Below are 27,029 nucleotides of genomic sequence, written 5' to 3'. Positions count from 1 at the left end.
GGGCGTAGGAAACTCGTGGATAAAACGCTAAGGTATGGCAATATGACTGGTGCATGACACCAGTCATGTTGCCATACCTTAGCTTTTGCTGAACTGACGGCCACTGCCGGATGGTCACTTCAACGCGCGCGCGCGCGTGCGTGCGTGCGTGCGTGCGTGCGTGCGTGCGTGCGTGCGTGTGTGTGTGTGTGTGTGAGAGAGAAAGAGAGAGAGCATGTGAACAAGCATGTGAACAGCCATGTGTGTGTGTTAGAGAGGAGTAGAAGTAGGCCAGCGGGGTCCCTCCAGGGACCACCGTTGTACCCTCACCTCCTCCTACCCCCCCTCCCCCTCTCTCTCTCCTTCTTCCTCCACACTAACCTCCACTCTCTGCTGCCCCACAAGACTGGAGGAAGTTTGTATATCACGACCGACCGTTTTATTTTTAACCCTCTGTCTCTCTCCATCTCTCTCTCTTTCTCTCTCACTCGCTCTCTCTCACACACACACGCTATAGATCCCTCAGGTCACGCACACACACACACACACACACACACACACACACACACACACAGCAGTGGCACATTAAGTAAGGTATCCACAAGTTTCCGCGGGAGTTTACTGGAGACTATCAGGACCAAACTTCCGGGTTTAACAGCAGACATACAAGCTTACGTCGCGTCGCAGATGCAACCCGTTGTGAGCTTGTAAATCGGCGGCGGAACCTCGGTGCAGACGGTTGCGCAATGCACTATGGGGCGTAGGAAACTCGTGGATAAAACGCTAAGGTATGGCAATATGACTGGTGCATGACACCAGTCATGTTGCCATACCTTAGCTTTTGCTGAACTGACGGCCACTGCCGGATGGTCACTTCAACGCGCGTGTGCGTGCGTGCGTGCGTGCGTGCGTGCGTGCGTGCGTGCGTGCGTGCGTGCGTGCGTGCGTGCGTGCGTGCGTGCGTGCGTGCGTGCGTGCGTGCGTGCGTGTGTGTGTGTGTGTGTGTGTGAGAGAGAAAGAGAGAGAGCATGTGAACAAGCATGTGAACAGCCATGTGTGTGTGTTAGAGAGGAGTAGAAGTAGGCCAGCGGGGTCCCTCCAGGGACCACCGTTGTACCCTCACCTCCTCCTACCCCCCCTCCCCCTCTCTCTCTCCTTCTTCCTCCACACTAACCTCCACTCTCTGCTGCCCCACAAGACTGGAGGAAGTTTGTATATCACGACCGACCGTTTTATTTTTAACCCTCTGTCTCTCTCCATCTCTCTCTCTTTCTCTCTCACTCGCTCTCTCTCACACACACACGCTATAGATCCCTCAGGTCACGCACACACACACACACACACACACACACACACACACACACACACACACACACACACACACACACACACAAACACAGGGCTCGGAACGGTAGCTGAGTTGGACTTCTGCTCTTGGGTTCGCTGCTCTGTTCTGCTCTACGTTGCTCCCATTTCCTCTGAACCGGCCTCTCTCTCTCTCTCTCTCTCTTGCTTCTGCTCTCTCTGTGTCAGCCGGCAGCAGCCAGAGAGCCAGAGAGCCAGCGTTGTGACTTCCTCCTTCTGCCCTCTCTCTTCTCTCTTTTACTTCTCTCGCAGCAGCCGCAGCAGCGAGGACGCCAGGAGAGACAACGGCAGCAGCCGCAGCAGCGAGGACGCCAGGAGAGACAACGGCAGCAGCAAGCAGCAGCAGCAGCACGGCATCAGCAAGTCGGCCAACTGCACGCCGGCTCACCAGCGCAGCACCCACCACCAGAGGCCACCGGACACTACCGGCGACAGGACGCCACAGCGCGGCCACTCCCCTACGGAGCTGCCGCTCGCGCCGCCGCCTCCCTCGCAGGATGCCAAGCCCAACGGTAAACCGGCGGCCAACGGCGTGCTAGCCCAGATGGACAGGGACAGGGACGCCGCCTCCTCGGAGCAGGAGGACATCAGGACGAAAGAGGAGAGGAGGGACAATGGGACTGTGAGGACAGAGACGGCGACGGCCGGCCTGGTCAACGGGGACATGGGGGACGGCGGCAGCGAGGAACAGAGCGGAGACGGAGAGTACTCGGAGAGCCAGGACCAGGACAGCGAGCCGGAGTCACAGAGCAGCGAGGTCCACGGGAAGCAGGAGGAGGGGAGCGCCTCAGAGCCCAAGGTGAGCGCAGGTGTCTTTGATTGATTGAAGACTTTATTGCTGGTTTCAATTACAGCTGCAGGACATGTAGTGCAGACAAGAGTTACGCTGAAAGGAGAACACACAAAGCCCCATGGGGCTTGTTTTCCATTGTGGTCTATAAGGTTTTCCAAGTTGTTCAACTAAGCCCAGTTTGATTCAGGTCAGCCATTCTTTCACGTTAGTTTTGAGTTTGGGCAGGGAATCAAGATCTTTGTTGGCAGCATAGTAGAATGCCCCCTTTGAGACGAATTTTGGGGGAACGAGGTTAGACGAGCCCCCTCTGGTGAAGTAGTTAGACAGTTTAAATGGCCACTGTTCCTTTAAGTATACAATCTTAAAGACCAGGCCCATTGCAAGTTGCTGTAATCTTGTCTTCCACCCTGACAAAGTGAGCTGGGGTTAGGTGAGTTCTTGGAGTGAGGTCTAGTAGTAGTCTCACCAGTGTTGTCTGTCTGATGGCGGTTGGGTTTGCTTAAGCGTAGTGTAACATACTATGGTGTAACATGCACAGGTCTAGACTTTGAAACTACAGACTTTCAAAGTTAAACACACAACATTGTCCTACATACAACCTATGTACACGAAGGAACACATTCTGTAAATGTCTGCCTGTCTCCTTGGCTGAGAAGTGTGTGTGTGTGTGTGTGTGTGTGTGTGTGTGTGTGTGTGTGTGTGTGTGTGTGTGTGTGTGTGTGTGTGTGTGTGTGTGTGTGTGTGTGTGTGTGTGTGTGTGTGTGTGTGTGTACTTTGGTGAAATTGCACCTCAGTGGTGTGTATTTATAACCTCTGTGCCAGATGTTTAATGTCTTCTCCCCTGGGACGACAACACTTGTTTCTCAACCAGTGGTCCGCGGCCCACTTGAGGTCATTAGAACACCTAGGGTTGCCGAAGGGTTCCCAGTTTGATCCTGGGCTCCCCCAGAGTTAGTGTCGAAGAGTTCTTGAGCAAGACTCTGAACCCCTAGTTGCTCCCGATGAGCAGGTTGGTGCCTTGCATGGTTTCCTCCACCATCGGTGTATGAATCTGTGTGAATGGGTGAATGTAATGCACAATCTGTTTAAAGTGCCTTGGATAAAAGCGCCATATAAATGCACCATTTACCATTTATGTGAGCTGATACAACATTTGTGTGATTTATCATTAACTCATTCTGTGCCGATCCCGAACTAGTTCGGCTTTATTTCAATCCAATACAATTTTTTTTTTATTAATTCACTTACCCCGAGCTGCTTGTAGAGTCGTGGGTGGTCCTGGCTCGCTAGCCGCTAGCCAGCTAGCCATTCTACTCTGTCCGACGATATATTCCATTAAAAATGGTTTAAAATACATTTTTGAGCTCCCCAATGTTCACCCAATGTTCGGCGCCGCTTCCGATGAGTATACGAGTGTGCCGATCCCGAAGTAGTTCGGCTTTTTTTAATGAAATTAATAAAATGATAAGAGGCCTTCTGAAGCCTGGCCTGATTTTTCTAGCTACTAGCCGAAAGCTAGCAACCTCCCGGCCGGCCGTTATTTGCGAACAAAATCGCCAATCTCCGCCTAATCCAATGAAAGACCACATCTTTGAAGGCTTATATCTCTGGATTGTGTCTTTAGGGAAGCGGCGCGAGGTTTATTTACGGCGAAATCGCCCAAAAATGATCTTTTAGATGACAAAATGGGAATAGCCATTCTGTTAGCATTATCATCCGGGACCTTTCCATGACGTGCATGAACGTGAGCACGTGAGGTCCTGGAAGGTGAGGTCCTGGAAGCTAAAGCGCTCGCCTATGAGAGATACCCTGGCATTCTATGGCCCCTAGAGGGCGCTGGCACTAAATGAGTTAAGTGTCAATGTGTGTGTGTGTGTGTGTGTGTGTGTGTGTGTGTGTGCGTGTGTGTGTGTGCGTGTGTGCGTGTGTGTCTTGCTCCGTCAACCTGAGAATAGCTCCCTGTCTGATGGAGCAGTGAACTGAACGGATGCAGAACAGGTTGACTGTGACCCTCATGGGAGTCTGCGTTCACATCACTGTCTGCTGGCTCAGACATGCAGCCTATAGCCACGCTGTCGGGCACAAACCTTGTATTTGTTTTCTGATAATTAAGTGATTTGATATTCTCACACCTACTGTACTTTGCTTCAGAGATACCATTTACACAGAGTGTTGCTGCAGCTCATATCGTTGCTGTCGGGCAGACCCTAACCCTTATCCCCATATTCTAACTTGTTGTGTTTTTTCGTAAATTAACGCCCTACTTGATCATACTACAGCCTCACACAGAAGTATCAAAAGTAGCAGATGTACAAGCTCGAAGTGTGACGTGAAGTGTGACGCGAAGTGTGGCGCGAAGCGACGCGTTTTGAGCTTTTACATCTACTACTTTTGAATTTGAATCCTGAAAAGTAAGACTTTTGGACATATACAGTTTCCACTCAACATAGATGATATACAGTATGTGTTCCATGTAATCAGGTTATAGTCTGATTCATTGTCAAATCAATATCCTCCTCCTTTAATGATTATACCAATCTAATCCACTCCATCTACACTATACTTTGTAATAATGAATTACAGTGGAGATTGAAACTATTTTTCTCATATTACATTAACTGTTATTACATGTTTGAGTATCAATCAGCAGGGATCAAATAATATTTGATTTATGTATAAAAGATGACGACCATTCCCTGAAGAATCCCTTTAGATCAATCCTGCATCATGGCTACGAGTGGGCGGCCTTTTCTTTACTTTTATTCTCAGACAGCAGAACCTCATCAATACTGGTGCACCCTTCTCCTGTTTGCTTAAAAGATGACTGTCACAGTTACTGTGTTTGCATCTTCAAAATCGATTAGTTTTTTCTGGCAGTTTCAGATTATACATAATATTTATTTACATAATATGATTTTCTCTCCTTATTAAACCATGTCTAGTTCCTTCCAACCAGCCAGGTTACAATTACTTCTCTTCCATCGAGGCTGACATATTATTCAAATGAATTCAAGGAATACTCTATTAAACTGTACTTCACATTCTGAAACTACATCATGAATAACATCTGACTTGCTGAGAAGGAGTCACTGAACCAAGGAATAAGCTATAATATTAAATATGTTTGCCTGATTAAACATAGTGTCAGCGTCTGACAACAGACACAGTAGTTTCTCTCATTGCTCTCACAGAATGATATTGTTGTGTTTATATTTAAATGTTCTGCTTCCTCAGCCTTTATGTCAGCACAATGGTCTGAGACATGTGACCACTAACCAGACTTCACACAAGCATACTGATGTTCTTTTGTTAACTCATTCCCTGCCAGGCCCGATAGTCCCGAGATTATTCCAATGTCTTTCCCCGCCAGGCCCGATAGTCCCGAGAATTAAAAAAAAAAAAAAAAAATCAAAAAAATTTTTTTCAAAATTTTTTTTTGACCCCCAAAAATGGAGTAGGCATGATAGCAATCGCGAAATTGCATGTTTAACCCCCATAGCAACCCCATCTTTCAAGCATGGCAGCCATTTTGGCAGCCATCTTTGTTAAACATAGTGGCTGTTATCTCATGAATGCCTGAACGGATTTCCATTCGGATTTTTTTGTTTGAAAGCTGTGAGCAATGTGGACACACGTGGTGCATTATCTAGGCATACATGGAAGTCTATGGAGACGAATGGCAGGTGGGAGTACGGAGGTATGTTAACTCATTCTGAGCCCAGGACATTAACGGATTAGGGGGTCCAGAGTGCCCCCTCCCGGCCCCATTAACGGCCGCTGTCTTATTTTGAAGGCCAGAAGTCTAGACCGGAAGTACTTCCGGTCTGACGTCATCGGATCGTGCGCCGGAACCGATGCGTGTCCACGTGGAGTTGTGTAATGGCCGACCGGGAGCTTTTATAACTGTGTAAAATAAGCGAGCATCTGCCTCCATCCTAGCTTCTAAAGTGTAGTTTTGAGATAATGGACATTAAAGATGAGATCGGCCGTCCACCTCAATGTTATGGGATGACTATTGTGTGCTCGTGGAGCCGTGATGATGACAAATCAGCGCGGATTTCGTCTCCGGAGCGTCGGCCATTGTACTAGGTATTTTTACTCGCCGTTACAGTAATATATTACTTTTCCCGTGACATCGCGTGGATGGCACTATAGATACTCTATTACTTTTCCCGCGACATCGCGGGGTTGGCTTTTAATGAGTTAAAATGGCGGTTAATGTGGGAGGAGAGTCCATTCAATACACTTTTCTCATTTCTTAGTTCCATTTAGAGCAGTGGTTTTCAACCTTTTTCATTTCAAGATCCATTATATTCTATCATTTGAGCCGCAGACATCCGTTTGATGAGTTTTAGCCTCTCAGACCCAAAACTTACTGTAGAATATTTTGTTATCATTGGATAAGATTTTGTCCACAAGTCCATGCTGTATTGATGTAGTAGAGTAGGAGGAGACATAACAGGCACAACTTTGATCAAAATAACAATTCTTCTACATTCTCTAATTGTGTAGAGTTCTTGTAAATTAAGTAATGCAGGTTTAACAATAATTTAACTTTTGAGAGCATAAAATTAAACCAAATGGAGGGTCCATTTGGTTTCATTTTACACTCTCAAGAGTTAAAGATCTATAAGGGTCCATTTGTTTACCAACTCATCATTTAGCTGGGGACCACCTGGAACCATGGACCACTGGTGGTCCCCGGACCACTGGTTGAAAACCACTGGTTTAGAGCGGGATACTCAAATATTTCCATGTCAAGGACCCCCATAAATTGATATGTTTAAAATGTTTACATTTTTTTCAAGCACATTGTGAGCTTGTAGATCTGCTGTTTTTGAATAGTCAAAGTATAAAATAGACTTGTGATGCCATATTAATTCATTTTGCCTGGGACCCCATGGAACCCCCCTCAAGGACCCCTGGGGTTCCCTGGACCCTACCTTGAGAACCACTGGACAATGTGAATACATTGTCTACTATGTTAGAGGTTGTGGTATAAAACATCTGTCTCGTTTCCTCTCTAACCTTTCATATCCTGTCCTGACAGGAACCTACACAGGTTCTAGAACAGCATGACAATAAGTAACTATACAATGCAACGACCACCTGAAACCATCTTGTGCCAGAGAACCAGTGGTGTAAAGTAACTAAGTAGTTTTGTACAGTTTTGAGGTATTTCCATTTTCCAATACTTTTACTTCTACTCCACTACATCTCAGATCCAAATATTGTACTTTTACTCCACTACAATTACTTGAAAACGTTAGTTACTAGTTACTTTGCAGATCTAAATGACAAAACATTATAAAACATACATAAACCACTTAAGCCTGATATTATACGGTGGCCATTTGAAAATAGCTGATCTACACCGCGTTGTGAGCTTGTAGATCTGGTATTTTCAAACATTTTTGTACTTTTACTTTTGGTAATTATTTATGCCAATACCTTCATACTTTTACTCAAGTACATTTTGAATTCAGGACGTTTACTTGTAACGGAGTACATCTACAGTGCAGTATTGATACTTTTACTTAAATAGAAAATGTGAGTACCTTTTCCACCACTGCCCAGTCCCAGTCCCAGCCTAAACCCAAAGCAAAAATAAAAGCTCACAACACAGAAATTGTGTCCTTAATGTGCGATTTGTGAAAGGCACAGAAAGGAGCTCCACACTATAGTGCTGTTTCCTAAACAATTTAAAGTTGTACCATGTAACTTTTTTTATAAAACAAATCTTAAAATTGTCCTAACTCTTAAATCGCTAAAGTTTTAGAACACCCACTCCGTTATTTTCAGCTTCTGAAGCCTTCTCTTTATATGTTTTCTATGATCCTGACCGGGGTCCGGTTTTCGCGCAAAAATTACGTCATCATACACTACCGGCCAATCACAGCGAGGGTTATACACTGCCGGCCAATCACAGCGCATCTTGAAGTGGGGTCGCTAGCTATCACAATAGGGCGGCCATATTTGTAGGCGCCCGTGTGTCTCTAGCTATACTCGGGTGAAACACTCCGTTTCTCCGGAATGCCTGAACGCACAGGAACCAGGGACCCCTCTAAAGATAGATCTCGGCGAGGTGGAGGCAGACGCGGGGGTGGCGCGGGGGTGTGAGGCCCGGTCCGCGGCGAAAAACGGCCGAAAGACGCGGACGCTACTGACCACTAGTTGAGCAACTTACACAGTATAGCTTTAACACAACATGTAAAATGATGATGTTTTAGCAGTATAGGTCCTGATGTTCTGCATACTGCCAGTCAGGAGAAGAAATCACAGATTGCCTGCCATTAAGACCTGGAACGCATTATTACCGTAATCATTATTTTATGCTTAACTATTGAAAAATAGCAGGCCTACAAGCTCACAGCGCGGCACCTATCCTTCTTCTAAATCAGTGGTCCCAAAACCTTTTCATGTCACGGACCCCCAAAATTACATGTATTTGGCCGTGGACCCCCATCTCAAAATATGTTGTTCCAGGGAACCCCAGAAGCAAATATTTGAGTTACAAATGTTCGATCTACAAGATCAACACAATGTGCTGCGCCAAGCGTGCTGTGCGTTTGAAGATTCACTACATTCTAACCTAACAGACCTTCAAATAAAAATAGGGCTCAAGTGGATGAACTGTCTCTGTTTTTTGCTGGGAAACAAGCCAGTGAACAGTGAACAAGCCTACAATGCACCGTTTTCTCATTGCAATGAGTGAAATAAAGCACTTTGTGTTTGAAGAAAAGCTCATTGCTCTCTGCTAGAGACTAGTTGTTTGTCTTAGTGTTGTTTCTCTGTGAATTCGTGCTGCAGCTTTTAAGTGGATGCGTGACAAATATACTGTAGCAAAGAGGAACTTGCAGAAGGCTCCTAACGTTGAGTTGTTCACACGAGGACGGTGTGGGAGTAAACATTGAACGACCGAGTCTGTGTCCCTGACCTCCTCCCACGCGTTGTTGTCCAGTCAGCCCTGGTTTTAATTCTGTCCCATGTGAGCTGAGTGCTTCCTTTCTCTTGTCTCTGAAGAGAGCGGTATGTCAGCGTTTTGTCTTGTGAAACAGCGGACACAAATATAGACATCACAGTTTACTGTTCTGCAGCTGACCTTAACTTTCACACTCCCCCGCCAAGGTCGTAGTAGAGGGTTGTTGTCGGTATCGGCTCAAATGCAGGAGTCTATCCCCGTTTCAGTGCGCTGGGAGGTGGATGGCTGAGATGGAGCGCAACACCCACAGTACCATCAGCTCCCAGTACTTCTCACACGACTTGCAGCGCCCAAGCCGTGCTACTCATACTGTACACCGGGTTGTTCCTTCAACCTGAGAACAGCGGTGGGTGATATGGAAAGATTCAATATCACAATATTTTCCCAAGCCGTATCACGATTCTTCTTTCATTGTTTTTTATGGTTATTTTTCAAGTTACTTGACAAAAACTAGACTCTCTGGGATCCTTTTGGGAGGTCTAAATTGAACTTTACAAGTATGTAACTCTGACAGTATTCAAATGAAACCAAATGGACCCTTGCGGGTCCATTTGGTTTCATTTGAATACTGTCAGAGTTAAGTAGAGACCTTGACATTTTAAAGGTTGAGAACTGATGATTTTGACCAAAATGCAGGTTTAATTGAATTCTGCAATGAATCTCTGTATTAACGATTAAACAGGATTTTTTACAAGGCTCCCTCAATTGTATCACGATATACACGATACCTCTGAAAAGGCATATCGTGGAGACATTACATCGTCTCAACGATAATTATCACCATATCGCCCAGTCCTACCTGAGAATAGCCCCCAGTCTGATGGGTAGTAGTGAACAGATGCAGAATACAGTAGGTTGACTGCCCAGGATCAAACCCATGACCTTTTGGTCCATAGGCGGGCCGGTGCAGTAGATTAGAGTTTATCATGATTGATTATGTATGACGTTATAGAGTAGATCATGTATTCATTGATTATATTAATATCTAGGTCTGTACAGTATGATGATACTAATACTTGATAGTTAGGAGTCGAGAGGTCTTCAGAAGGCCTCAGTAACTATTGTTTTGATAAAGCCTATCTTGTTATGGTACAGCTTGTTCCAGAGGCCTTGAAGCCACAGTATAACTCTAGTGTTTGACCATTCTTCTGGGCAGAACTCTTTTACCACTGTCCAGAGTGTTAATTGTACTTCTGTCCATGATATCATGTTATATAAACTTGACCACACCACCACCTAATATAATTGTCTTTTCTCCTCATTTTCTCATGATTATTGATTGATCTGAATTCCATGACACCGGGTTCTATACCGACTGAGCTACCCAGACACACAATCCTCCCCAAAATTTGTTATGATTCAAAGTTAATCAACACTACCAATATTGATACAAACCCAACCAGGTTTGGATTTGCTGGTGGGGATGGGGGTAATAAATACCTCAGCTTTTGATATTATAGCCTACTGTATGCCTGTCTGGTCATTCATGTTTATGGCTGGAGGGTACATGTTTTATTTCTCCCTACTTCTGGTCACATGCATTTCCTTAATGGAAATGAAGACTGTCTGATCGTTTTGATTATATTTATCAGATGTATCCCGATGGTTAACCACATTAATCCTCTGGTTAAAAAAAAGCAAAAAAGAAAAGCACAAATAGCCGAACTACAAGCTCACAATGCGACGTGATGCGACATGTTGTGAGCCTGTAGATCGGCTATTTTATCTATTTGTTGTACAAAGAAGTAAAGAAAAATTTACAAATCACACCCTGGTCACAATCATGTTTTGCTTGTTGCTCATTGAGTAATATATACAGTATATAATACATGATCCTGTCCTTGTATTCCAGGAGACCAACGAGCAGAAGCTGTATAAGATCGCCAACGAGCTCCTGCAGACAGAGAAGGCATACGTGGCGCGTCTGGACCTGCTGGAGCAGGTAAGGAAGGCCCCTATTGCAGGGTTTCCCAAACCTTTTTGTCTCAGGGCACCCCATAAATATTTCTTTAATCCGAGGCACCCCTAAATTATAATTTTCACTCCCAGCACCTTATATTTATAGCATATCGTCGTTGTCGGGTGGAAACCTTGTATGTCCAAAACCGTTTGTTTTGTAATTATCATCTATAAAATGTACTAGTGAAAACAGCAGATCTGCAAGCACAGCGAGGCGTTTTGTGCTTGTAGATCGTCTGTTTTCACTAGTTTTGTGCGACAGAGGTTTCTGCCTGACAGTAATGATATTTTAGTGATTATGTTGCGAGGAAAACATTGAGATAATAGCCATTTTGGTTAGAACTGACTGAAAATAACTGTACTTCAAGTTAATAAAAATGATACTAAATATTTCTTTCAAGTGTCAATTCAAATATTATCAAATGATCTCGCGGCACCCCTGGACTGCCGTCACGGCACCCCAGGGTGCCCCATCACCCACTTTCAAAACCCATGCCCTATAGCACACCACCCACACAGAGAATTTTCACTTTTTAGTCTTGAAGAGCCAGACAACCTCTTTCCACATTCTCTGGAACTACAGTGCTCTCATGAAAACCGTGAGAACGAAAGCTGTCATCTGTTCTTTTTAAGTGCACAAAATATATCTTTAAAAATACAGTTTAGAATTTAACAACTCTGCTATTAAGCAGCAAGCTATATATATTGTCTCTGTCGGGCGGAAACCTCACATGCCCAAAACTGTTACTTTTCGGGATTCAAATTCAAAAACATCAAAATTGGCAGATCTACAAGCTCTAAATTGTGGATCTGCTACTTTTGTCTGAAGCTGTAATATAATCAAGTAGGATGTTAATTTACGAGGGGGGGACTCAAACAGTTAAAATATGGAGATAAGAGGTTTCTGCCCGACAGCGACAGGTGCCATGGCGTTGGCCCGAAATCTCATTGTTCCTACAGTACATCCCATTAGTCAGAATATGGTGATGTTAACCTTTTTTTTTTTTTTTTAAACAATATGTTTTTTTTTATTTTAACTTTCAAAACAATATATACATCACAATAAAGGCAAAAAAAAACCCCACAAAAACAAAACCCCAAAGAATACAAAATAATCATAACACAAAGAGCACGTACATCACATCAACATCACAACAGGCCAGACAAATGAATGAATGCAGAGGGAAAACAAAACAAAGAAAGAAACAGTCACCCCACTTCTGGTTCCTCCATCAGATAGGAAAGAAGAAAGAAACAGTCACCCCACTTCTGGTTCCTCCATCAGATAGGAAAGGTCATTTCCCTTGACATACCGGATAAAACTTCCCCATATTTTCTCAAATAGCTCTTGTTTGTTTTTGAGAGTGTAAGTAATTTGGTGATGTTAACCTGGTGAAAAATACTATGCCTAAACCTAACACTAACCTCAGTAAAACTATGCCTAAACCTAACCCAAACCCTAACCCTAGCCTCAGTAAAACTAGGCCTAAACCTAACCCTAAAACCTAACCCTAACAAAATTCGGACTAATGAGATGTAGGACTAATGAGATTTCGGACTTATGGGCAGTCCCCTGGCAACGATCTACTTTTGTGCCAAAATGGGTATAGAAGATGGTTGTAAGACGTGTGTGTGTCTCCAGGTGTTCAGTGCCAGGCTGATGGAGGAGGCTAATAAAGGATCCTTCCCAGTGGAAGTGGTGAAAAACATCTTCTCCAACATCTCGTCCATCTGGAACCTGCACAGCAAGTTCCTGTACCCAGCACTGGAGAAACGCATGGGGGAGTGGTGAGTTCATGGGATGATATGAACATGTCATGTCTGTCTGTCTGATTGATTGATTCTTTGATTGATTGCTATCTTAATTGATCATGAAATAAAACATAACGTTGTTGTCGGGTGGAAACCTTGTATGTCCAAGACTGTTCATTTTATATTTATCATTATAAAAATGAACTAAAATTGTGAAAATAGCCGATCTACAAGCACACAACGCCTCGCACTGCGAGGCGTTGTGTGCTTATAGATCGGCTGTTTTCACTACTTTTGTGCGACAGCCTTGTATGATGAAGCAGGGCTTTACTTGGTGAACAAAAGTACAAATTTGAAACTTGGAGATACAAGGTTTCTGCCCGACAGTGACGATAAGGTCACATGCAATGCGACATACATCTGAGCCACCATAATCCAAAAGGATGACACAAAAAAATTGTCATGTAGTGTGGTGGTGCTGGGGAGTGCATGCATGTATAGAGTTCATCATGTGCTAATGTGTCCCTGGGCACATATGAAGAAGTCTCTGAGTGGATGCCAAAGGAGGCCAGAGGTACTGTAGTTACACTTCTCCCTTAGACAGGCGAGAAGTGTACCGCCCCACAGGATACATCAGAAATACGTATTGACAATACGACACAACACACGCACGCACGCACGCACGCACGCACGCACGCACGCACGCACGCACGCACGCACACACACACACACACACACACACACACACACACACACACACACACACACACACACACACACACACACACAATTAAATAAATAAATCACTAATACACACACACAGGAACCAGGAATATCAGGAACCGCAATGCCTACTACCTACCTACTCAGTTCCCTAATTTAGAAACAGCTTCTGGTGCTGCTGACCAACTCTTTATGTCAACATTATAGTTGCCAAAATAATTGTGATTAACGATACAATGCACCCTGACGGCCAGCAGAGCAAAGCTCCACACAGCCCTGGTGGTTGTTGAGCATATTGCATGCATGAAGTGACTGTAGTAGAGCTGCTGGGTGGCCAACAGTTTTTGGTTGATTGAAGAATTTATTAGAAGGTTGCATAGGAAAAAGTACAGTTTCATGACAGTACAAATGTATCTCATATAACATTAAAAGACAGATGGATAGAACACAGTACTTTGCATATCGAATTGTCAGTAACACAAAGGGAAAAAGATAAAAAGCAGTCATAAAAAAATAAAATGAAATAGGAGATATTTACAAAGGAAAAGGGGAGGTAGGTATGGACTTTGTTTATTACGAGTTCCGAATAGCAGCCGCTTGTAGGTGTCTTTTCAGACCGATTTTGAAGGAGGCTAGGGATTTGCACTCTTTTAAGGCCTGCGGTAGGGCGTTCCACATGTTGGTGGTATAGCAGGAGAACGAACTAGGGCCTTTTTTAGAGTTAAAACACTGTAGTTGCCAGCTGTGAGTCTGTGTTAACTGTATGAGTGTGAAAAAGAGAATTTGTTCTCAGCGAACCTACCCCGGATAAATTAAGGTTAATTGTGTAAAAGCACATAACAATATTTAACTTATGTTGGGGGAGGAACAACTCAGCTGAAATGTCTAAATACTGGTTCTGCTCGGATCAAACAGATTGATAAATGTTTTGAGCTGTAACGTGATGTAATAGTTGGTGTAATAATAATGACAGTAATGAATCATGACAGGCCATTCAGATCAGAATCGTCTCGTCTCCGGCTGGGGTTTTCCCTCAACCTTCCACAATTCATCTTCATATGGGGAACTTGTGGTTTCCAACAAGTCACATGATCAGCTTGTGAACAATTCAGCCCCTGAGGGCATGGTCAAGTTATCAGTCGCCACGACCGATTTCAGTCATTTGGATTCCAATCCAATGGAATCATGTCACATGTCACTTTTGCTTATTAGTTATTTTAAGATGAAAGAGTATTTCAAATTGGTCAGACTAGTGATAGAATACCATGTCCAATCTTCCAGAAAATGATCTCGGATATGTCATAAAGGCAAAGGTCAACGCCTCAATCTCCAATTTCCTCAAACCATTATACTGCCCTACAAAGGCAGAGTGCAGTAACTACGTTTTCGGACACACCTCCTTATTTGTGTCACCCAAAGGTCAAATTAGCCTTCATAATATTGGGGACGAACAATTAGCTCAAGGACAGATATACAATCAGTTTAATATCACTTTTATGCCTTTATCTTATTTGGCTGATCAGCTGTAACACTTTTAAACCTATTTTTTAGTGAAATTCTTGTACGTAGTTACTGCACTCTGCCTTTGTAGGGCAGTATAATTATTTGACATATTTAGCTTGTTTATGAAACACAGCGCTAAGGTGAATTTCACAAATCCCAGATTAGGACTTGGCGTAACAAAACGCTGAGTGACGTTACAGTATGTGTCTTGTGTCTCTGGTGTTGTCCAGGGAGACGACGCCTCGCATCGGGGACATCCTGCTGACTCTCACTCCCTTCCTGAAGATGTACGCCGAGTACGTGAAGAACTTTGAGAAGGCCATGGAGCTGCTCAAGCAGTGGCCGGAGCGCTCGCCGCAGTTCAAAGCCATCATCCTGGAGATCCAGGTACTTCTACGCAACTGTTCATTTCCTTGACTCAAACGATGACGAAAAAAACTACCTTTTTTCGACTACCCTTTTTTCACTGAGGAAAACTAAATAAAAACTTAGCTATGATGACTAAAACTTACATTTTTTGACAATTTAGTGAAATAAAAACTACAGTAAAATGTTAGGGAGGTAGCCTGATTTCAGACTCTGAGAGTGGGCGGGTCTATGGGCTGGAACCAAACTATTAGGGAGGGACTAGTGGAGAAGAGATCCAGTAGAACTCAAAGACAAGTAATGTTTGGCTGCACTCAGGTTTTGCACTCTGAAAATATCAGATCTACAAGCTTATAACCCATCACGGGTGTGAGCTTGTAGCTTGTAGATTTTCAGCATGCAACCAAGTGTAAAATGTAAAAACGCCATCAAGGCCTGACAAAATACAGTTTTGGCAACAAAATCAACTGTAGATTTAGTCGACTAAAATCGTACATTCTAAAACTAGACAAAAACGAAAACTTTTCAGATGACTAAAATATGGCTACAGTAAAATGTGATATTCCAAGACTATGGACACTGAACAGTAATGCCTAATTTTCTCCTTCCAAGTATGAATCAGGTTAATGTTTCCCTAATGTTCAACCCAGAATAGGGACGCTTTAGAGTTCAATGTAACATGTATTGTTGTTGCTCCTCAGAGTCAGGAGGTGTGTGGCAGTCTGACCCTCCAGCACCACATGCTGGGTCCGGTGCAGAGGGTTCCTCGCTACGAGATGCTGCTCAAAGACTACCTGAAGAAACTGCCCCAGGACGACCCCGACCGCAGAGACGCAGAGAGTACGTACAGTAGCCTACACCAGGGGTTCCCAAACGTATTTGTCCCAAGGCACCCCATAAATATATTTTTAATTCGAGGCGCCCTACATTATAATTTTCACTCCCATCACCTTATAGCATATCGTCGTTGTCGGGTGGAAACCTTGTATGTCCAAAACCGTTCGTTTTGTATTTATCATCTATAAAATTTACTAAACTAGTGAAAACAGCAGATCTACAAGCACACAACGCCTCGCATTGCGAGGCGTTGTGTGCTTGTAGATCGGCTGTTTTCACTAGTTTTGTGCGACAGTCTTGTATGATGAAGCAGGGCTTTGCTTTACCAAAAGACGTACACATTTGAAACTTGGAGATACGAGGTTTCTGCCCGATAATGGCAACAATTTAGTGATTATGTTGCGAGGAAAACGTTGAGATAATAGCCATTTTGGTTAGAACTGACTGAAAATAACTTCAAGTTTCAAGTGTAAAATGATACTAAATATTTTTTCAAGTGTCCAAATAAATTCCAAATATTATCAAATTATCTCGCGGTACCCTTGGACTGCCGTCACGGCACCCCAGGGTGCCCCGTCACCCACTTTGAAAACCCCTGGCATACACACACACACTTGTTTGACTATCATTGTCTGTCTCTAAAAGATAACCCTCCGATGCTTAATTACCTTTGTTTTCTCCCTAGAATCCTTAGACTTCATCGCCAATGCAGCCACTCATTCCAACAGCGCTATCCGAAAGTCTGTAAGTAGTGACTCTACTGGCATCATCAGTCAATGCTCTGGTTCTCAATGGCAGGTCCTTTACAGTCCTGTAACTCTTAAGAGTGTACTTATAGTCCCACATACAAATAAATACACCATGGTGACAGCATGGCAAATAGAGAGAAGAAACGACTAACTGCCGCAGCAAGTGGCTGCGGCAGTGCATTTTTCTCCCGAACCCAGTTCGATTTGTGCATCTTTTCGCATGCAGTAAAAAACAAATTGACTCCTTTTATGACTCCTTTTCGGATTCGCATTGCGGATTCCACACAGCATTGCACACCAAATCCAATGCATTTTAATCATGCAGCAAACGGAAAAGAAAATGCAACAGGGCTGTGTGCAAAGCCCTTTACTGTAGCCCTATTGTAGTTTGGGAATCTACAATAGGGCATGGAAATATATGTTTTGCCTGGCCAGTAAATGCTACATCTGTAGCCCCACTGCAGTCGTATGAACATCCTGTGTTCCTGGTGGTTTTTCAGGAGAATCTGAAGAAACTGCTGGAGATCTATGAGATGCTGGGTGAGGAGGAGGACATCGTCAACGCCTCCAACGAATTCATCAAGGAGGGGCACATCCTGAAGCTGGCTGCCCGGAACACCAGCGCCATGGAGAGATACCTGTTCCTGGTGAGACTTAAACACATCAACCCATTTAGATTATTGCTCATTATTACTTTAACCATTCTTAAATGCTTTAACTATTCAAAAATACAGATATTCAAGCTGTGAGCCTGTAGATGTGTTTTCTTTTCTTTTTTTCTTCTTTTTTTTTCGTGAAATGAGTGCAAGTCTTTGAATATTTTCACCTGATTCTATAAACGTCTCCTAAATCCTAAACAGGTTTCTGAAAAAAAAAAAATATATGTTTCTACTGTATGCCAGTGGTTCTCAAACTTTTTGAGCGGTGGTCACAACGCTCCTATACGTGGCCGTGTGTGTGGGTCTGTCTGTCTGTCTGTCTGTCTGTCTGTCTGTCTGTCTCCGTGTCTGTCTGTCTGTCTGTCTGTAGCCTGCAGTAACCTTTTCTGACCACACATGTTAAGGGAGGGGCGCTGTTGCACACACACACACACACACACACACACACACACACACACACACACACACACACACACACACACACCACCGCTCAGTTCACACGAGTGTGATTTTTTCAAGTCAAGGATCCCCAAAATGATGGCCACAGACCCCCATCTAAAAAATATTTAGTGCCAGGGAGTGGGGACCCCCAGAAGCAAAATTTGAGTTACAAATGTTCGCTTTAAAAATAAATGTAATCAAAGACATTTTCATGACTTTTCAAAAGATAGCAGATCTACAAGCTCGCAGCGCGGCACTCACTGTGAGCTTATATATCTGCTATTTTTCAATAGTTGAAGCATAAAATAATGAATAATGAATAAGTTCCGCCTCCTTCTGCTTGTTTATGCTGAGTTTACAATGGGAAGGAAACTCAGCCCAGTCACTAATACTGCAGGTGTTCCTTTTTTATTGAGGCCAAGTTTAAAATAAGAATGTCATACGTTCAGTACCAGGCAACTAAAAAACACCTTGCAGCAACCAATGGGGCGTCGGGACCATGGTCATGGGACCACTTTAAACCTGGTGTCCACATTTTGGACATTATAGATGAAATGACCATGTACACTACCGTATATGTAAAAAAAAAAATAGACGATCTATAAGCTCACAACACAATTTACGAATTTACACTCTCATTATGACAAAGTAGGTAATTTATGAAAAGTTTACATGTTTCTGCACGATCGTCTCTGTCTGGAAAACCTGATATTTTGAGACGCTGTAGTATGATCAAGTAGGGCGTTAAATTTAGGCCTAACCTATAGTTAGGCCTAAATCAGAAATTAGCCTACAAAAACAAATATGTTGCTACATACTGTACATGTACTGTAAGCCCCTCCCATACACTAAAATGTGTTCCCGGCCTGAATGGGTTATTTAAAAAAAAAGAAAAAAAAAAACATCTTTCATGGAGAATGGAGAGTATTTTTGCAGAAACACCCAAATGGCAAGAAACCACTCCATTCTCATTGAAAAACAGAATCCACCTTCATAGGTAGATTTAAACTTCGAAGTCAGAGAAGGTCATACAAATAGCAAAAATAGCTGATCTACAAGCTCAATGCTCTGCCAAACCACTGGAAATCTTGCCAATGGCTGTACATGTGAAGTTTTGAAATGGCACATCTGTATGGAGATGAGAGGTTTCTGTCTGACAGCAAGGATATTGTTGTCTTTGTGTCTCATCAGTTCAACAACATGCTGCTCTACTGCGTGCCTAAGTTCAGCCTGGGCGCTGCCAAGTACACGGTGAGGACGCGCATCGGCATCGACGGCATGAAGATCCTGGCCACGCACAACGACGACTACCCTCACACCTTCCAGGTGTCTGGCAAGGAGAGGACCCTGGAACTGCAGGCCAGGTACATGATGACACCAACACATCATTCCATTTATGCGAATGAATAGCCCAAGTATAAAACAGGGTTAAAGTGGTTAAGCTGTTCCTCATTTTAGCTCTCTCAAGGACCCCTGGGGGTCCCCGGATCCCACTTTGACAAGCACTGCTTTAGGGGAATAACATTTGAGGCAAGTCAGATGTGTGACGTTGTCTGTTGAGCTGCCTAAAGTGTCATTCCCACCTGGCAAGATAAAGATAAAAGCATATCATTCTCAATTGAAGACGATGGTAGTGTCCAGACTGGACGCTACCATCCACTACCATCCACTTCAGTTGAGAAAGATATTTTTTATCTTTATCTTGGCCGGTTGGAATAATGTTTATTTTGCTGTTTCTAGCACCCTCTGGTGGACAGATTTTGTCAAATAAACCTACTGTACATACCCAGACACATACCCAGTTTACATTTTCTTCAATCTGATCTATCTAATATATTTCCTGCCAAAAACACATTTTAGTGTATTACAGTACATGTACAGTATGTAGCAACATATTTGTTTTTGTAGGGTAATTTTTGAATAATATTGTTTTTCAGAAAACTTCAGGCCTAAATGGGTTAAGTTGTGGCTAGTTCCATGGAGCATAGTTTTATGTGCAGAATTTTGAGCATTGTAATTTAGACAACAGAAATGCTGTCATCCCTTTCCAAGTTTATGTAGGCTGCCTGCATAATTACATTTTTATAGACCACATTACTGTCTGAATTCTTAAAAATACACACTCAAACCACCAGCCTGTTCATATCTAGAAAAATGCAACTAGCAACTACAAACAACCACACAAAGTGTCGTTAATTATGCAAAGAGGGAGTTCTATATTGTGGTAATTTATCATTATGTATAACTTTCTCAACAAGCCTTTTGAAAACCTTTGTTTGTTTCTTTGTTTCTCTCTCCCTCCCTCAGCTCTGAACAGGACAAGGCAGACTGGATAAAGGTACATGCAATGAGTGTGTTATTTATCACAGTACTGTATTTATGTGGTTTACATGATGTGTTTTATGTGGTTTTGTAGTGGGTTCTGATAATGTGTGTGATGTGTCCTTCAGGCGTTCCAGGAGACCATTGAGATCTTCCAGCAGAAGAACGAGACATTCAAGACAGCATCTGCACCCAAGGAGGTGGACGAAGTATCGGTACGTGTCCGTTAAAAAAATAATCTATGTATTGTATTATTCTATAATGTTTATTGTAAAATCTGTAAACAATATTCTATGATCAAAATTCTGTAATCTGTATTCTACAGTATATTCTATATTGTATATTTCATGATTGAAATCCACTTTTAATTTACAGTCTGTTGTATTCGCTCTCATTCACTCTCTGCATAGGACAACTGAGTTACCTTTTTTCTCATCTGTTATGATTATAGACCAGTCAGACATTTATTTTATGTCAAGGACCCACAAAATCGATATGTACAGTACTTGGCCCCCATCTGAATAGATTTTGTGCTAGGGACCCCACCACATTTGAACATTTCCCCCAAAACATCAGATCTACAAGCTGCGTGTTTGGTGTGTTTGTTCAACAGAAGGCAGAGCTGGGTAAACGTGCCCCTCGGTGGATCAGGGACAACGAGGTGACCATGTGTATGAAGTGTAAGGAGTCCTTCAACGCTCTGACCAGGCGGAGACACCACTGTCGAGCCTGCGGTTATGTGAGTCACCTCTGTCTTACACTGATACACTTCAGCCATGCTTAGCAGAACATATTCAAATCTTTTGTGTTTTTTACATAAATGATTGCCCTACCACTTGATCACGCTACAGTGTCGCACAATGGCATCAAAAGTAGCATATCCACAACCTCGAAATGCGGCGCAAAGTGCTGCGTTTTGAGCTTGTCGATCTGCTACTTTAGCGGTTTTTGAATTTGAATCCTGAAATGTTACAGTTTTATGCTCTTATACAAAGTGACTGAACAAAGTACAACATCTGAGTAAATGACAAAATCTAGTCAACGGGGTAAATGGGTCACATAAGTAGAGTGCAGAGAGAACAATGTAGGGCCTCAAAGAGGATACAGGAATGTTAATTTGGATTATTTATTGTTGCCAAAATGTGAAAAAGGGGTCTAAAGTAATGTAAAGTATATATACAGTATGTGATTTGAACATGCCCTTCAACTTCTTAGTAGTGGGAGATGAACGTTTGATACTTTAGTGCTTAGTGACCAAACTGAACATAGTTGTACTATTATTCTCTAATGCTTGTTCTTGTGATCAGGTGGTGTGCTACAAATGCTCAGACAACAAGGTGCCGCTGGAGTACGATGGCAACAAGCTCAACAAGGTCTGTAAAGACTGCTACTCCATCCTTACTGGAGAAGAGAGATCCGAGGGGAAGAAGAAGGGAATTCTGGAGGTGAGAAACTATGATGGACATGCGCACATGCACGCACACACGCGCACGCACACACACACACACACACACACACACACACACACACACACACACACACACACACACACACACACACACACACACTTTGTATTTTTTTAGGAGAGTGATTTAACAAACAAAATTTCTACAATTATTTGGCATTTTAACTGTAAGCCTAAAGTTGAAAAATAGCAGCGTCAATTTTTTCAAGTTCAACACTTAATTCCAACCACTAAACCTAACCTCAAAATGTCTAATCCTAAGCCTAACGACAACCTGAATCTTTTTTCGAATGGTAAACGTATCTCTTAACATCTTTTTTCAATCATAAAGTAACCATATCTCTTGTGAGGACCAGGGAAATGGTTCCTTACAAGGTCCGTTTCTCATATTCTACTATACTGTATGGGGACATTTGGTCCTCACAAGTATAGTAAACACGCTCACATGTTTCTTCTGGCCGTGTAGATCGAGGCGGCCCAGTTCACGGGGAGCAGCGTGATGTTCAGCTTCCTGCGGCAGTACTGTGAGAAGACCAAGCAATGGCAGAAGGTCTGGTGCGTCGTCCCCAAGAACGAATGCCTGGTGCTCTACGTCTATGGAGCTCCACAGGTAAACTGCCCACACACCCCTTGTTGTTCTGTATTAACGTTATGGTTTTATATTGTGGTTTTTAATTGCGTTTACTTTACTTAATGTGTGGCTGCAGGATGTGAAGGCCCAGTGCACCATCCCTCTCCTGGGCTACAACGTGGACGACGGCCTGCGACCCGGCGAACCCCAGGCCGCCTTCCCGTTCCGCCTGTCCCAGTCCAACTCCATCCACAGCTTTGCCGCCGAGAGCGAGGAGCTCAAGCAGCGCTGGCTGAAGGTGATCCGGGTGGCGGTGAAGGGCGAAATGCCAGAATGCCCGCTGCCGCACCCCAACGGTGACGACCCCCCCACGGACAACAACAACAGCGACGCGGCACAGGAAGCCCCCACGGACGGCACATAGGACGGACAGACGGGTGGGCGACTCGCGTGCCGAGAGACTGCTGTGTGCAGATGATTTACTACAACACAACAGACCCATCACACTCCTTATGCTGTCCTGCTGGCTATGGCAACACGTTCTCACACCCGTTGCATCAAAACGGGGTGATGAGTTGGGGCAGGATTTGACCGATTGCGGCAGTCGAACTGACACGACGGGACTCCCCCTGCTTCAAACGTTGAGGCAGCGGGACTGGTCGTGCCGCGTTGCATGCTCACAGGGTCAGGTGGAAGTCTCTACCTGTCGGTATGCAACTTGAAAAGCGCAGAGTCGGCAGATGTGGACTTGTGCCCACCGTGAAGGCAGCACAGAGCGAGCTGTTAAGCGAGTGGCCACTCATTCACTCAGTCACCCAGCGGCTCGCTCTGCGCTGCCTCGTGGGGCTAAAGTCTGCTTCTGGCAGCGCACTCGCCTTGTTTTACAAGTTTTAAGCAGACTCAACCCATTACGAGTTGGGAGTGAGAACGGCACGCTCCGAGAGCGTTTTAAAGAAATGACCCCAGCGGGATTCCCGTCACATGGAGCAGCTGACACACGGTCAGATGTTGCCCCAACTTGTCATCCCAGTACGACTTTAAGAGTGAGAACAGGTTGAACAAACATTGACTCTCCTGGTGCTGCTGCTGACGGAGCTCAACATGTTCAGGGACAACAGAGTGAACAGAATCAGTGCTGGATAAGATGCCTTGGCCTCTTCCTTCTTCCTTGGATTTGTACTAATCATCACGTGTTAAGTATTAACCGTTGACCCCACCAATAGAGCTGTGCTGACATCAATGGGTTCTGGTACAATCAACACTAGAGCAAGGGTGACCCCTCAGGACCGGTTCTGCTTCCCACCCCCTAAAGAGGGACTATCATACACCGCTCGCGACCCAACATGCATGGATGGGTCCTCGGCGTCATTCCTGAGCCAACAGACTTAAGACAGTGTGTCCAACAAAGCGTGTCTTCTCCCCCCCCCCCCCCCAAACTGAAAATGGCAAGGCGCGCTCTCAGGCAAACTAGTTGAAAATAGTCAAAAACTCTGAGCGACCTGATAAAAACACGCCGATCAGAATAGACGCCTCGTCACGCTAATGGCGTTTCCAGCATACAATAGCATTTAAATATGCCGGGTCCCTGTTGAAATCAAGTCAAAAGTTTAAACATGCTGCGATGTGCTCAGGAGAAGAAGGTGGACACAGCCCTTAACTGCAGATTCAGACCACCTACAGCATGTGAAGGGTCTGTCTGCCTGTGCTACACCGTAAAGCCTGATTCATATTCGGCCCACGACATCGGCGCACGTCGAAAACAGCACATCTACAATCTCAAGTGTGAAGTGATTGTAGGTCGGCTTTTTTCAGCTTGCGACGGCTGCCGTGCGACGGAGCATACATTTGGAATATAACTCTGTGTTCATGTACAGTAGAAAGTGTTATGTTTTTTTTTTATTTGGTCCTTTTAAAAGAGCATCATGTGTTTTAAATGTACAGAAAGAATCGTTTTCGCAACCTTGTTTTGATATGATGGATGAAAGGAGACAGTGTAATATAAAGTATGTTTCAAGATTCTAGATGTGGGGGAAGAACAATAATCACAGACATACACATGTCCAGTAGTCTCAGATCATAATGCTGACACAGTCTAATCAAACTCATCTTTTAAGTTAAGAGAAATAACTAAGTTAGGCTAGTGGAAGTGATAGACAAACTATTTTAACACACAAACCATGTTGTACAGTAGCATTATAATAAATTCTGCAGAGTCAATTCAAACTGGCACGTGGCAATCCTGTGTATTAACATACACAACAAACAGATTACACACATTTCAGCAATAATGCAGTTACAGAAAAACAGTAACAGACAGAATATTATTAGTATTATTCATGTTCTAGGGAGAGATTTGAGAAAGACAAATGTTTTTTTCCTCCCCTCTAAGCAGAACAATCAGATTGAGACATAACAAGGGGGTAAAGCAATGTAAATATGTTTTTTAATGCTGTAATTAATTTGTATTATTTAAAGTAATTTATAGAATATAACGAGCATGACCGTGAAAGAATGGCTGGCACAAATAAAGCTCTACATGCCTCAGTTTGTTCTTTTATATGCGCTCAGTCAAACAGTTCTGGAGGTTTCATTACTACGGTAGGTCTCAACCTCCCCCTGTCACAGTATACACAGCAGGATAAAGACTACACAAACGGCTGTGAACTTGGATGTAATGTGCCTATTATATCTAGTATATCCCTCCCCTTTGTGTGTTCGTTGACATTTTGGATTCTTCTTTTGATGCTCAAGTCTTTCCTTGTTCATTTGTCCCCGCTCCCCTGTTCCTCAGTATTAACAACTACAAAACAAAGAGCACAACCTACATCATCTGTAAGATCCGAATGTAAAAGCTAGATTTGTTTGTATTATACGTATGCTACCCCACCATCCCACGCGAAGGTTTGAAAATCCATGCACTTTAAAGTCTTATATAAAGTGTATACCTTGTAAGAAAATAAACCAAGATTAAATATTATGGTAAAAAAAAAAAAAAAGGTTCTTCCCGTTTGTTTGGGGGGTTTTTGCATGTAGATTGACGAGTGCATTCCCTAAACATGGACTCAAATGTGAATAACACACCAGCAGATTTGAGTCATTCAGTTCCTGGTTGTTGTGATAAGACATGTGTCTCTTTGCTAGAGATACGCTCTGCTCTCAGAGGGTTGCACAGTAATGCACACATTTAGAGTTTGTCAAATTTGACAAAACTGGCAATGTAGACGCCCATCGGTCGCCCAACATTGGACTGTCAGAATCCAGGGATCCAGAGATTAGAATATTAACTTTACTAACTGACGGTTAAGATAAAAGGACACATCTGTAAAGCGTTGTAGTGGTGGTGTGGTGGTCTAATCATCCGACCCTATGCACAGAGATTCCATCTTCAAATCCCAGTCTATCTGGAGGTCACTGCTGGAGGCTTTCAACTTAAGTTTAATAATTGAAGGGTAACATACAAAAGAACTCTTCAACAACGCTAAAGCCCAAACCACACCAATGCTTTGTCTTGCAACAAAACTATTTTGAGGTCAACAGCACTTGATCTATTATCAGAGATGTTCAAATCCCTGTTCTCCTACAGTTAGTAGTAAGAGTAACAGAGCAGACCCAAGAGTGACTGAGGCATAGTATGGTGGCCTAATTATTGGACTCTCAACCTTGAGGCCTGAGTTCAAGTCTCTGTTGATCTGTGGTTCAATGCTGGGGTGTTAAACTTTACCAACTAAGAGCTAACATACAGTACTAAAGAACAATTCAACATTACTAAGAGATGTGTGACTGAATGGTGTAGTAGTCTAATTATCACACTCACAACACATAGATTCCATTTTCAAATCAGCAGTTTAATTTAATTGTAATAATTGCAGACTAACATACAAATTAATAGGACTAAAACTAATTTGGAGAATTTGTCGGAGTGGTGGTGTAATGGTCTAAGCATCTGATTTTATGTGCAACCAGTCCTTGTTCAAATCCCACACCTCCTGTTATTCAATGCTGGAGTTTCAACTTAACTTTACTAACTGAAGGCAATCATATAAAATAACTCTTGAATAGTAAGAGACGACTGCATTAAACAAACTGAGTTATAGATGTCTAATGTTCTCTTTTTGGGGGATTTTGGGACTCACTTTTCACCGGGTGTTTCGCCTTGATGGGACTCACTTTTCTCTGGGTGTTTCGCCTTGATGGGACTCACTTTTCTCCGGGTGTTTCGCCTTGATGGGACTCACTTTTTTCAGGTGTTTCGCCTTGATTTTGGGACTCACTTTTTGGGGGATTTAGGGACACACTTTTCTCAGGGTGTTTCGTCTTGATGGGACTCACCTTTTTCCAGGTGTTTCGTCTTGATGGGACTCACTTTTTTCCAGGTGTTTCGCCTTGATTTTGGGACTCACTTTTTGGGGGATTTTGGGACACACTTTTCTCAGGGTGTTTCGCCTTGATGGGACTCACTTTTCTCTGGGTGTTTCGTCTTGATGGGGCTCACCTTTTTCCAGGTGTTTCGCCTTGATTTTGGGACTCACTTTTCTCTGGGTGTTTCGCCTTGATGGGACTCAC

At 43.5% G+C, this 27,029-nt stretch overlaps 1 protein-coding gene across 5 annotated transcripts in view; it reads left to right on the top strand.

The window, feature by feature from the left end:
• The window catches only part of LOC308294632 (FYVE, RhoGEF and PH domain-containing protein 4-like), a 110,987-nt gene extending 87,091 nt beyond the window's left edge, over positions 1–23,896 (top strand). For 3 of the 5 annotated variants that reach the window (XM_080737379.1, XM_080737377.1, XM_080737380.1), the window contains 14 exons: positions 1,597–2,143; positions 10,972–11,061; positions 12,721–12,866; positions 15,287–15,443; positions 16,124–16,262; positions 16,945–17,003; positions 17,509–17,655; positions 19,300–19,472; positions 20,416–20,446; positions 20,559–20,645; positions 21,044–21,169; positions 21,738–21,875; positions 22,362–22,505; positions 22,603–23,896. In XM_080737379.1, the coding sequence (XP_080593505.1) occupies positions 1,597–2,143; positions 10,972–11,061; positions 12,721–12,866; positions 15,287–15,443; positions 16,124–16,262; positions 16,945–17,003; positions 17,509–17,655; positions 19,300–19,472; positions 20,416–20,446; positions 20,559–20,645; positions 21,044–21,169; positions 21,738–21,875; positions 22,362–22,505; positions 22,603–22,890 (2,272 nt within the window). In that variant the 3' untranslated portion in view covers positions 22,891–23,896. The remainder of the gene's footprint in view (positions 1–1,596; positions 2,144–10,971; positions 11,062–12,720; positions 12,867–15,286; positions 15,444–16,123; positions 16,263–16,944; positions 17,004–17,508; positions 17,656–19,299; positions 19,473–20,415; positions 20,447–20,558; positions 20,646–21,043; positions 21,170–21,737; positions 21,876–22,361; positions 22,506–22,602) is intronic. The other 2 variants (XM_080737378.1, XM_080737381.1) reach the window with 1 other exon arrangement.
• The last annotated feature ends 3,133 nt before the right edge of the window (positions 23,897–27,029 follow it).

This window comes from Nannobrachium achirus (assembly GCF_963921795.1).
Source record: "Nannobrachium achirus genome assembly, chromosome: 11".
Lineage (NCBI taxonomy): Eukaryota > Metazoa > Chordata > Actinopteri > Myctophiformes > Myctophidae > Nannobrachium > Nannobrachium achirus.
This window is presented reverse-complemented; position numbering and strand designations above follow the sequence as displayed.